We start from the raw sequence: 13,162 nt of genomic DNA on the forward strand, positions 1-13,162 counted from the left end.
TTTTCTTACCTTATTTTTCAAATATATATTCTATCACTTTAGAAGATTTAGTTTTGTCACTCTGAGTACAGTACCTATTTATTATTGTTTTTAGATTCCTAGTGTTTTCTTGTTTGTTGTTGTTGAAGTGGGTCAACAACTGAATTAATCAGAATGAAACTATTGAAAGGAACTATGGACTGTTTTACAAAATGTGTGATTTTACTAAATGTGGGTTCTCAAGAAGAGCCTGCTTCCTCTGAATTTCACTTAAGGCTCAACAGACATTTATTGGCTGCCTGTTAACAGGCACTGTATTTTTTATTATGGGATTCATGAGTAAGCATATGGCTTATACTCAAGGAGATTATCTTGTGGGATAATAAGTCACTTCCTAAGCAACTGCTATATAAGATAGTTCAGCTCTACAACATTAATGCACACGTACCAGATGCCAGGCCCTCTTTCAGGTGGTGGAAGTACAAAGATGAATGAGATATATACCTTGATCTCAAAGTCTTAACGTCTAGTGGACTGTGTGATGAGGGCCCTGAGAGAGGGATGAACGAGTCTAGGAGTTGGTGGAGGGAGAGATGACTGGAGTAATCATGGAGAGAGAGTAGTGTCTGACCTAAACCTTTAAAAGGTATAGGACTGATTTCTTGTGAAACTTTGACATGCTCATGTCTACCCCAAGCCACACTAAAATAATAGTAAATTAAAATTAAAAGCCCTGTACCCACAAGGACAAGATAATGGGACAGCAAACTATGACAGACAAGAAATGTCAGCAGCATATCTTTTGGAAGCTGAGAAGCACATGGACTGGAACTGTCCCAGCAGATGAGAGAATGCTAAAAAACCTAAGCTTGTTTTATCCTTGCAGTTGGACAAAACAACGAGGAACAAGCTAATTCATACTACATCACCCCAGAAAAGCACTGAAGGCAGGGATACAGTGTGAGGCTGAAAAATGAAGATTGGTTGAAAATGGAAAGAGAAATTGGATCCTTTCATCCTACCCTGTGAAGCAAACTGCCTTTTCCCCTAACTCCAGCAGAAAATAGAGATTAATTTATTGGAGGGGGAGAGGGATCAATAGGCTTGTAGGTAGACTAAGGGACACCAGCCATAACTGAAGGTGAGGGTCAAGTGATAAACCGAAAACAATGAGCTTGAGTGAAAGTTTGTAGTACTGAATGATGAGACTCCTATTCCTTTTCCAACCAAAGATCTTATCCTCTTGGCTCTCTGAAAGCTGGTAATCAAGCTTATGTTCATTCCTGGGAGGAAATTGAAAGATTCCTCTGGAGAAACTGGTCAACTCAAGAGAAATGACCTAACATAGATATCAGCATTTGGAGGTTCCTGAGGCAAAAAAAAAAACAAAAAAACCCCCAAAAAAACGATTTTGCAAATCACTACATGTGCACTGCCTAACATTTAAAAGCCCTGCATACTCATGTACAGCTTCCAGTTAGCTTTTTAATGTTCCCCTCTGAAATATGGAAGCCACAAGATGAGATGTTGAGGAAAGCCTCTGCATAAAGACAGGAACCAAAATAGAAAGTGAGAATAAAAAGGAACTTGGAAAAAACAGACAGTGTGTCATATAAAAACAACAAACTGTAATTAATATCCAGAGTTACAGGAAAGATATTGCAGTCTTGAAACAAGAATATGATTCTATTAATAAAATTCAGAAAACATGAAGGATCTCTTAAAAATGATAGTGGGAATAAAAAAATTTAATAGAAGTATTAGACAGCACAGCTAAAGAAATCCCAGCAGAAGGTCAAAAAGACAATAGGAGAGAGGAGAGCTAAGAGAAGTATAAGATCTGGCCAGGAGATCCAACTTCTGAATCGTAGAGTTACTGGAAAGAGAGCACTGAATAAGCAGGAGGAAATTGTCATCAAAGAAACAATATAAGAAAAATTTCCAAAACTGAAGGATATGAGACAGAAGATTGAAAAGACCTCTATTAAAAACGGGGAGATAAATCACACTAAAGCACATTATGAAATTTCAGAACCCGGTGGTAAAGGTAAGATTCTAAAAGCTAACCATATAAAGGTACATATCGCAAACTGGGTCTCAGAACAGTGTTGGATTTCTCATGTCAGATTTCTCAGTGGTGACACTAAAACTAGAAGCCAAGCTACAAAGGTAACATGAGATCGCAAACAAAGAATCCCACACAGGAAAACAGTAAGGAAGATCTCAAGGTGATCGTGAGTGGAAGCCCTAGGAAGACCGTTGCAAAGCTGGCCTACAAAGCATCTATTTCAGGAATAGGATGGAACAGGAGAAGGGGGCTCTAGGAGGGATGTCTCTTTAAGGAGAAAAAAAAAAAGATATATTAACTGATTGGCTTGCCCATATTGAGAGGAGTGTTCTGCCTATGGCAGAGAGTTAAGAGGATGAATTACTGATAAGAATGGCTTGTTATACATGGTCTTAAATCATCCTACTCCAAGTCTAGCAGTTTTTAATTCCTGGAAGTATGATGAGCAAATGGAAAGAGATCAGACTTTCCATGTTTGTCCTTTTCTATAAAAACTGTAATTTTTTAATACGGAATTTTTAAATACAAAAAGAAAAAAAGAACAAATTAACAAATTGAAATTTCTTCAGAGAAAGTTCAACTGCTTTAAGGTTTCCTTAGGTTTCCTAAGTTTCAGACAACCAAAAAGATTCTTTTCTTACAGTCTTCTTTTTTGTTTTCTTAGTTTTCTGTGTGTGAAGTGAGTTACTAAAGTGAGACATTTGACTTCTAGCATACATAATAGAATTTGTAATAATGAGTTACATGTCATATTGGCAGTACAAACACACTGAGGGAGATATACTTAAATAAACAAAAATTAAAACTTTAAGTAAGATAGGATTAATTGGGCAAAGGTTGACAGGAGAGCCCTGCAAAGAAAAGAAGTTAAAAGTAAAAACTGAAAAATGGCAAAGCACTTGATGCTGAGTGGTGATCCTTAATCCACGTTATGTGCTCCTGCAGAGTTATGTTAAAGTCGTTTGACGGCTTTTTTCTAATCTCACACCCACATTTCCATCCTGATCCCAAGATTCTGTTACCTGACCTAGATTACTACCCTTTGCTTATGAGGATGTTGTGTCCATTGAGTGTACTGGGGCAGGATAAAGATAGGAAGCCAATGATTAGCTTCCTATCTTTAGGTTAGGTTACAAGAAATTCTCTAGGATAAGTGAATTCTTTTATGGTCTTATAAGCCAGAGATAAAGCAGGAATTTGCTATAGTGAGCATTTATCTCAGGTTGACCTTGTTTCTGATTTGGGGCAAGGTGAGTTTTTTCAAGGATCATTGAAGTCTTTAGTCTTTACATTTTATGCTACTTTTGTTTTTTTTTTTTTAATGGAGTTACTTAATTTACCAGAGACTGATCCCACTCAATTGAGCCAAACAAAATTTTTGCTGACAAAGTTTTATTATTCCTTCATGCACCATTTAAGAGGACTATAATTGAAGTAAATAATGTTAAGAAATGTATTTCTAATTTGCTGGGGGCTGGGTATCTGTGTGTGATAGTTTAAGTCTGATGTAGTTCTTTTGATTCCACAGTGTCTCATGCAGGAGCCTCCATGTCATCGGCTTCGTCAGACACTGGCATGAGTCCCTCCTCGTCGTCTCCCCCACAAAATGTGCTTGCTGTAGAATGCAGGTGATAAACGTTTTCTCTGCCTCCCTAGCAGTTTGCTGCCATGGACAAAATCCCCAAATCCTAAAATACAACCACAGAAAGCACTCAACTGGTTTGACATTGCTAAGTATATCCTGTACACTTTTCCAGGCTGGATTGTATCTATTCCCTTCTCTTTTCTTTTTTTCTGTTGCCAAAAAAAAAAAAAAAAAAAAAAAAAAGCTGATGAATAATTGAAGTTTAGGCAGCTTGCCATATTTGTCATAATTTTTCCTTTTTAATTTTTTTTTCATTTTTTGTGAAGATAGAAAAAGGGCACTTAGCAAATTTGAATTTGTATAATAAAGCTTTCAGGAGTTAGAGAAATCATAGACAAGCAAGTGCACACGATAAACATCAAAATATTATCCAGCTGAATAGTTACTGCTGCACTTTCACTAAGATGTATATGAACACTTGGTGAGTTAGGGGGTTTATGTTGTGGTTTTTTTTTTTGTTGTTGTTGTTGTTTTTTTATTTTTGTGGAAGCACTTGCTATTTAGAACTGCCAAAGTATATGTTCAGCAGTGTGCCCAGGTTTAAGGTGTAAATTGGACAAAATAAATTGTGAAAGGAAGTGTAGTTGACTGAAAACTACAGTTGTAATAAGTCTTCCACTTTTTATAGAATTTTTGAGCACACAATTATGCAAATATTTTAATGTTTATTAATGTTTACAGTGGAATTGTGAATAAGTTTTCAGTGGACTATCTTATCCCTTGACAAAAATATTTTGTCTTTTTTCTATGTAATTTCAGAGTTTTTATTTTGTTACAAAAAGACAAAAATGAAATATATAACAACAATGAAGTTATTTAACAAGATTTCTAAAGCTGAAAATTTTGTGTAAAATAAGGTATTATCTTGCAACTTGTTAAATATATTTATTCAGACATTGGATGTTGTATTTTTATGTATTTTTTAAAATATTAATAAAATTGAAAAAAAGAAAATTCTAGGTTAATTCACTCTTCGAATGACAATAGCTCTCAGCTGTCCCTTTTACAGGAGGCTGCATCCAGCAGCTTTCCCTGTAGTGAAGGGAGTTTGTTTCAGTCTTTCAACAGTGTAGAACTATAAATGGGCATCTGGATCATTAAAGTATGTCCTCATTTAGAAACTTTGGCAGTCCTAGTATTTAAACTGTTTTGAGGATCAAATTTTTGGTTGCCCTTAAGATATTCTGTCACAGTTTTTATGTTTGCTATACTGCCGAATAAATTTATATCTCCCAAAGTTGAGATGCAACAACTAAGTAAAGCAACTATGTATGCTTTGTTTGTGAATTGTTTCACAGACTGATACATTTTGTAAATAATTCTTCCAAAATCATGTATTTAAAGCAGTTTTGCCATATACATTATGTAAAAAGGTGATTTTTTAAAATCAGTTTTTAAAGTCATGTTTGTACATTGAAAGGGGTTTTTTTTAAACCTCCTTTTCTGTGTTTAATATGCTGTAGAGTAATAACCTAGATGCTCTAGACTGTATATCAGGATCTGATTTGCAAGAACAGAGTCAGAGCCAAACACTAGTGATGGCATAGCATTACTGAAATCATTGTTTCTTAATTTCATTTTACCATATTGTGAACTTGTGATTCAGATTCCTTCCATTTTCGCAGAGAATTAAAAACAAAAAAGTACTCTTGTGAAATGCACTTTTCTGTCTTTTCTTTGCAAAGCAGAGTATTTCACTGTAAAATAAAATGGCGCTCAGTGGGCAGTATTAATAAAGGCCATGTTTTAAACATAGGCTTTATATTTTTAGTTTTCATTTAAGTGATTGTTTTTTTCCTAAGTGCCAGTAACTTACAGTTGGAAAACTAGGTTTCATAAAACAAAGCATATTCAAAATATTCTTTAGTCTTTACAAGAAAATATTTCTAGTACTTAATTGTAAAAATTTAAAAAGTGTGTCATTCAAATACAGTTGGAACTTGGAGGCAACCTTAGATTCACACATTAGATATCTTAATGGTTTATCAGCTTGAATATTGTCCTTTGTAATCAACATAAATCTGGTAATCGAAGTATTGGGACCTCGCTATAGGGAACAAAGTTATATATTCATTGAATGGGTATATGGATACTGTTAAAATACTTTTTTGCGTGAGCTGGAAAAGATTATAAAAGTAACTGAATTCTGAAAAAATACTGACTAGGTATTAAATTTAAATATTGGGCATATTTTGAGTTTAGCTAAACTTTGAGTAGATAGCTCTTACATGTGATTTAAAAAAGTAAAATATAAAGATAATCTTTAATATCTAAAATGGAAGATGCTATCTATACAATCAAGTTATTTGAAGATTATGGAGATTTCTGTTTTAGTATTCCATTGTGTGCATTTATTGTTATTTATGTTAAATTTCTAGCTTTCTTGTCCTTCACTAAGAAGGATGTTTGTACTTAGCACATAGATGCTATGTCTTCTGTGAAATTGCTTTAAATTATGGAAGTCTATATGCATCATGCTGTTCATTTGCTTATATACCTTTCTTAAAAGCCTTGTAATTTACCTATCAACACTGAAAGCATTTGAAGCTTATTTAACCACACATAAAAACTATTACCAGAAATCACTCATCAACAGTTTATTGAGTATTTTCTATGTGCCAGGCATTGTGCTAAAGCCCAGGAGACACGACAGTGAACAAGACAGAAAAAGGTCCCTGTCTTCATAGCGTGTATAATCTAACGAGCTAGATGTTAAACAGTTAACCCGTGTAATTCTTAACTGCAGGTGTGATTTAGCACATCAGGAGAAGAGAAAAGGATACAGAACCCAACTAGTTTGAAGGCCAAAGTGGTATGGGAAGGCTTTGCAGAGAAAGTAACAATAAAACTGAATCCTCCTCCCCAGTGAGGATTGTAAATTGGCTAGACAAATGGGAGGAGAAATACGGAGAGTCGAATGCTCAGGTACACTGGGGAGGAGAGACTGGTAGAAATAGAACAGAGCTGAGGCAGAAGAGACAGGAGCCATGTCAAGCAAAGCAATTCAGGCTGCCCATCTCTGCCTCTTGCTCCTCCTTTTCCCCTCAGCACTCTCATCCCTATTTGTCCAGAGCTATTTGAAGAGCCATTTTTCCATGAAGCTTTTGCTGACTTCTCACCACCTCAGAATATCACCCTCTTTTATAAATGCTCTGACAGCAATCTCAATGTGTATTATTCTACCTGACAGCTTACCTTGTATTATGTTTACTTATGCATGTGTCTTTCTACCCTGCTAGGTGTTTAGTTCCTAAGTACTCCTCAGTCACAGTAGTATCCCACAAAGTGCCTGGTCCAGCATCTAACAGAGTAAGATGGTCAAAAACTATGTTTACTTAAATTGATAAAAATTACTTTTGAATTGTTTTTGTTTCTGTTTTTTACTAGTGACCCTAGTGCACAAAGTCAGACATTTAAAAGTTGTCTTTGGTGTTCTTTTCACAAAGTGATGTTAAAAAATCATTTGAAAAGTATAGATTTGTTTAACAGTCTAATCCTCAACTTAAAATATTCTTAAACTTTTTCTCCTTGTTTTGTCTTCCCTCTTCCATTGCTGGGAACAGAGATTTTTATCCTATTACAGGAAGACTACAGTATGTGATGGCATTTATCACTAATGAAGGCTGAATGATTCTTACAATGGAGTTTGCACTAATGGGGAATTTCTAACAAATATATGCTTAGCATTTTCAGAGTAGAAATTTTTTTTTTAGTCTTTTCCATTTTATTAACAAAATCAACTGAGGTTTTTCCTTGTTGAGAAGCACAGTAAAACCTTGCTTATTCATATAGATCCATTATAACTTTTTAAACAATAAGAAGGGCAGTGTTTATAATTTTGGAATTTGTAGTTAACATCATTATGAAGACAGTTTCATTTTGTAATCTGTACCATGCAAAATTCATCTTGAAAAGTTCTGTGAAAAGCTTAAATAACTTCCATGTAAGTATAATAAATGGTTATTGTGCACAAGTGATTGGATTTCTTCTCAAGGTTAAGTTACTTTAAACTAAGACAATCTGATTTTCAAGAGTCTCACCAGTTTAGGATTGTCAGGTTTAGCAAATAAAAATACAGGATACCCAGTTAAATTTGAATTTTAGATGAACAATAGATTCTTTTCAGATAATTTTTTTAGTATACATATGTCCCATGTAAAAATTATTTATCTGAAATTCAAATTTAACTGGGCATCCTATATTTTAACTGCAAATCCTACAACCAGTTTCTTTCTTGTTATATTCCAAGACATATTTATTATCCTCTAGAGAATCTTGGTCCCTGGTGGAGGATTACAGACAGCTGAAGTTTCCCTTGGTTACCAAGGACGAATGAGCCTAGGAAGTCCATAAGAGATTTCTTAGAATTAACCATTTCCTCTATGCAGTCATTGTCTCCTACAATAGCTAAGCTTGACAAGATAGTTGCGAACACAGATACTGGTAGTGTTCCTCTGATAGGTGCCTTTGCCACCAAGTGCTGACTGTTCTCCGAAATTCCCTTTGATCCCTATCCAATCCTGCTCTCAAATAAAAATCTAAACTAATGCTGACTGTCGAAATTAAAAACTTCTCTATGACAGACATTTAATAATTATGAATAAAGCCACTATAAATAGTTACAAACAGATTTTTGTATGGATATAACGTTTTCATTTCCCTTGGGTAAACATGTAGGAGTAAGGTATATGTGACTGTACCATTTTGCATTCCCACCAGCAATACATAAGAGTTCCCAGGGGCACTATACATCCTTGCCAGCACTGGATATTATCAGGTTTTTTGTTTCTTTGTTTTTAGCAATTCTAAGAATATTGTCACACTTAGAAAGACAGAGTGATTTGCCCATGTTCAGTTAGCTAAGTTATAAATGACTGCTTATAAATTCTCCTAAGGAGAATCCCAGACCCCATACGTTCTCCTTAACCATACCAAGTGCTGGGGTGGATGTGGAACTAGAACTCTTAATAGTCTGCTGGTGAGACTACAAAATGGTACAACAACTTGGTAAAATTTTTGGCGATTTATTAAAAATTTAAACATATGACCCAACCATTCCACTCCTAGGTCCTCACCCAAGAAAAATGAAAGCATGTCCACACATAGCAACTTTATTAATAACAAAAACGTGAAACAACCCAAATGCCCATCAGCCGGTGAATGGATAAACTGTTGCATAACCATCGAATGGGATACAGCCTAGCAACAAAAAGGAACTCACGATGTAGGCAGCAAATTAAATGAATCTCAGTTATGCTGGGTGAAAGCAGCCAGTCAAGAAAGAGTATACACTTTATAATTTTATTTATATAAAGTTCTAGAAAATACATACTAATCTATAGTGACAGAAAGCAAATCATTGGTTTCCTGGAAACTTGGTGGTGGGTGTGAAGTGGGGAGTGGTGTGGGAGGGAGAGATTACAAAGTGGCCAAGAAAACTTCTGGGGGTGATGGTTGTGTTCATTATCTTGGTTGGTTGTGATGGTTTTAGGGGTGTGCATATATGTGATAATTAATAAAATGTATACTCTCAATGTGTGCAGGATTAACATAAAACAGTCTTCTAAAACAAAAAAAGCTTAGGAAGCATGCAAACCCAAGTTCACTGTGGTTGGCTAGTGTGGAACTCAAGTTTAATCAAATGAGTGATTTTTTTTTTTTTTTTTAGCCTGGTAAAAGCAAGGAGAGATTTGTGCTTTTTCCTACCTACATATGTTATGACCCTTTTGAGGTTCCTTTGACCAGAAATCTTAAGATCTTCCTGCTAAAATAGGTATATGCCCAGTGTATTATTTTTCAGTGTTGAGTATAAATAGAAATACTATGTTTCATAATTTAGCTAAGCTAATTTATGTACTCTTTTTCTTTTTCCTCCAAATATATGAACACTTCTTAAATACCCTTTGAAAAAGTGATGCTATTGAATTGAAAATTTTACTGTAATGACTTCGGGTGGTCTCTTGAATTAGATTTTATGTGACCTTCGTTTCTTGTCATTAGAGTTTAAACTCTTTCATCCTGTCTAAATTGCTAGTTTAATATCTCAGGATTCCTGCCTTACAGTTTTATCACACTTTCTGATTCTGTGTCTTTAGTCTCTATCTGTTTTCTTTATTGCCTCAAGGTTCCTTCCCTCCTCAGTGCCTCACCTCCCTTTATTTAGCCTTCTCTTGGGACACATCCGCAAGCATTTAACCTGGCCTCTGGAGATTCTTCTTAGTTATATCTTCCTAGTACTAAATAACTGACATAAGTAAGAGATGAGGAAATGGCTAATGTCTAAAAGAGAGTAATAATGTTAAAAGGACTTTATATGCAGAAATCAGTGGTTCCTTTTTTTTTTTCATTCATTGGTTCATTTGGCAAGTATCAGTAGGTTGTTTTCTGTATACAATGTACTGCTCTGGTAGAGTAGGATTTTAGGACAATAGATTCAACTTGCCAAGAATAGACTTCAAAATAAATAACTCTTTAAAATTGATAAACCTCTAGTCAGGCTGATTAGGAAATAAAGAAGACACATATTACCAACATCGGGAATGAGAGAGGTGGCATTGCTGCAGATTGTATCTATAGCTGTTACAGGGATAATAAAGGAATATCCTGAATATCTCTGTGCTAATAAATTCAACAACTCAGATGAAATGGAAAAATTCATCAAAAGACACAAATTACCAAAATTCACTCAAGAAGAAATATATACCCTGAATAGCCCTGTATCTATTATCAAATGGAATTAATTTTGAAAAACCTTCCCACAAAGTAAACTCAAGGTTCAGCTTCACTGTGAATTCTACCAAACATTTGAGGAAGACAAAATATGAATTCTACTCAAACTCTTCCAAAAAGTCAAAGACAAAGGAATGCTGCCAATGCACTCTTTTGAGGCCAGCAAGACACTTCAGAAAAGGCAAAACTATGGAGACACTAAAAAAAATTAGTGGTTGCCAGGGGGCTGGGGAGAGAGGGGTATGAATAGGTGGAGTGCAGAGGATTTTAGAGCAGTGAAACTTCTGCATTGTGCTACAAGGATGGAGACAGTTATTATATCCTTGTCAAAATCATTATACACTTATACACCACCAAGAGTGAACTCTAACACAAGCTATAGACTTTAAGCGATAATGATGTGTGAATATAGGTTCATCAGTTACAACAAATGTGCCACTCTTGTGTAGGATGTTGATAGTAGGGGAGATTGTGCTTATATGGATTCAGGGGTTATGTGGGAACCTTCTGTACTTCCCACGCAATTTTTCTGTGAATCTAAAACTTCTCTAAAAAGATAGTCACTTAAAAAACGGGTTCAGTATCATTAGGCATGAGGGAAATGCACAGTGAGAATCCACTACCTGCCTATTAGACTGTTAAAAAAGGTTGACCATACCAAGTGTTGGCAACAATATGGAGGACCTGGAACTCTCATATACTGCTATAGCCATTTTGGAAAATGTTTGGCAGTTTCTTAAAAAATTAAACATACTCCTCTATCATATGATCCAGCCATTTCACCTTTAGCAATTTACTTAAGAGAATAAGAAAGATGTGTTCATATAAAGACCAGTATACAAATGTTTATAGCAGCTTTATTTGTAACAGCCCCAAACTGGAAATAATCCAAATGTTCATCAACAGGTGAATGGTTAAGCAAAATGTAGTATATCAATAAAAATGAACTACTGATAAAGCAATATGGATGAATCTGAAGTTATGCTGAGTGAAAGAATCCAAACAATAAAAGAGTATATATATGATTCCGTTTACAGTTGACCCTTGAGAAACATGGGTTTGAACTGCATAAGCCACTTAAGAATTTTTTAAACAGTAAATGCTCTAGTACTACATGATCCAAGGTTGGCTGAATCTGATGATGTGGAACTATGGGCACAGAGGGCCAACTATAAGTTATATGATTTTCCACTGCATGGAGGGTTGGCACCCTAACCCCCACATTGTTCAAGGTTCAACTATATATAATAATATAGAAAATGCAAACTAATGTATAGTGACAGAAAGCAGAGGATGATGGGGGAGACAGGGATGGATGAGTGGAGAATGGACTAAAAAAAGGGGCTGAGGAAACTGGGGGTGATGGATATGATTATTTTGATTTTGGTTATGGTTTTATGGATGTATACCTATGTCAGAATGCATCAAATTTACACTTTAAATATATGGAACTTATTGTATAACCTCCATAAAGCTGTTTAAAAGCAAGAAAGCTTTCAGGTAGGAGGGTATAGCTCAAGTGGTGGAGCACATGCTTAGCATGTAGGAGGTCCTGGATTCAATCCCCAGTACCTCCTCTAAAAGTAAATAAATAAACTTAATTACCGCCACCCCCAATAAGAATAAAAAAAAATCAAGAGAGCTATTATCCATCATAGAACCATGCTTTTGGGACAATTATTAATGTTACTTCAATTTGGAAAATGACCAAAGAATTGCAGGAATTCTTATCACCAAATTAGCAAGAGTGGTGTCTTTGTTTGAGAAGAAAAATCTACCCTTACCATAGAAACTTGCTTGGTAATTTTTCATTTACTTCACAGTATGGTCTCTGTGACAATTTCAACTTCAGTAAGTTGTTTTTGCTATAATAATTCTCCTACCTTTACATGTCACTGTTTATTTTGTCCCTGAACACTCAGCTAGTCTCCATGGTTTCCGTGGCGCCCACCCCTCTCCATGCACTACGCGGATTAACTATGAGCTCACTGTAAGTGAAGGATGGGAAGAGGCGGGGCGGTAGAGTGGTTTTATTAGAAGACGAGCAACCAGCCTAGAAAAAGACGGTCTGGAGCCAGACTAAACCGGTCTCCAAGATTCTGAACTAAAAAGCACTCCCAGGTCACCAGTAACAGTGGATGCTGATACAGTCCTCTCGTCTGTTAGTGTTTACAGTCAGGTTTTGACAATAGCCCAGACTCCTGAATAGAAGAGTAACTTATCATAGGAAGAAACATAACAGTACTCTAGAAAACAATTCTGTAATTGTGACTTACATCTGCTAACTTTTAAATACCACGGGTGGCTTCTCAGCCCCAGGGGTGGTCGCAGCAGAGATGATCATCTTGCTAGGTAGTACACACTAGTAATATCAGTAAACCATAAGAAGCGGTTGAATAACCAACCAAACAAAAAAGATAAAGTTAGGTCTTAAGCTTAAGCCCTCTCTTTGGCTTAAAAATGAAAACTCTGGTATTTGGAGGGGGGGGTGGAAACTCTTCTTTCTGTTGTGCCTGCTGAATAAGGCAAATATTAAAAAAGCATCTAGGTTTGCAAGTATCCTGGGTCTCTCAGAGCTGATTCTGCTCTGGACCCTGGGCTTTCAGGCCAGCCCAGCAAATTTACGTTTTTTCTAGGCTAAATAATAGTAATAATTTAAATAATCGTTTCTAATTAATAATAAATAATTACTTCAACACGCCTCCTTCCTCCTGCTATTGGACTAAGGTGGCTGGGGACTT

At 35.7% G+C, this 13,162-nt stretch overlaps 1 protein-coding gene and 1 long non-coding RNA gene across 10 annotated transcripts in view; one reads left to right on the forward strand and one right to left on the reverse strand.

Moving 5' to 3' along the window:
- The window catches only part of ARID4A (AT-rich interaction domain 4A), a 52,643-nt gene extending 47,196 nt beyond the window's left edge, over window positions 1-5,447 (forward strand). For all 4 annotated transcript variants that reach the window (XM_031679083.2, XM_015235534.3, XM_031679084.2 and 1 more), the window contains one exon: window positions 3,576-5,447. In XM_031679083.2, the coding sequence (XP_031534943.1) occupies window positions 3,576-3,679 (104 nt within the window). In that variant the 3' untranslated portion in view covers window positions 3,680-5,447. The remainder of the gene's footprint in view (window positions 1-3,575) is intronic.
- Window positions 1-13,162, reverse strand: part of LOC140696941 (uncharacterized) — a 56,193-nt gene that overhangs the window by 42,533 nt on the left and 498 nt on the right. For 5 of the 6 annotated variants that reach the window (XR_012073647.1, XR_012073650.1, XR_012073644.1 and 2 more), the window contains exon 1: window positions 12,698-12,821. The exons of the other annotated variant lie outside the window; for it this stretch is intronic. This is a non-coding gene — a long non-coding RNA (uncharacterized lncRNA). Of the gene's footprint in view, window positions 1-12,697; window positions 12,822-13,162 lie in introns of those variants that run through there. 6 annotated transcript variants of the gene reach the window in all.

The sequence above is a fragment of the Vicugna pacos genome, chromosome 6, assembly GCF_048564905.1.
Source record: "Vicugna pacos chromosome 6, VicPac4, whole genome shotgun sequence".
NCBI classification, from domain to species: domain Eukaryota; kingdom Metazoa; phylum Chordata; class Mammalia; order Artiodactyla; family Camelidae; genus Vicugna; species Vicugna pacos.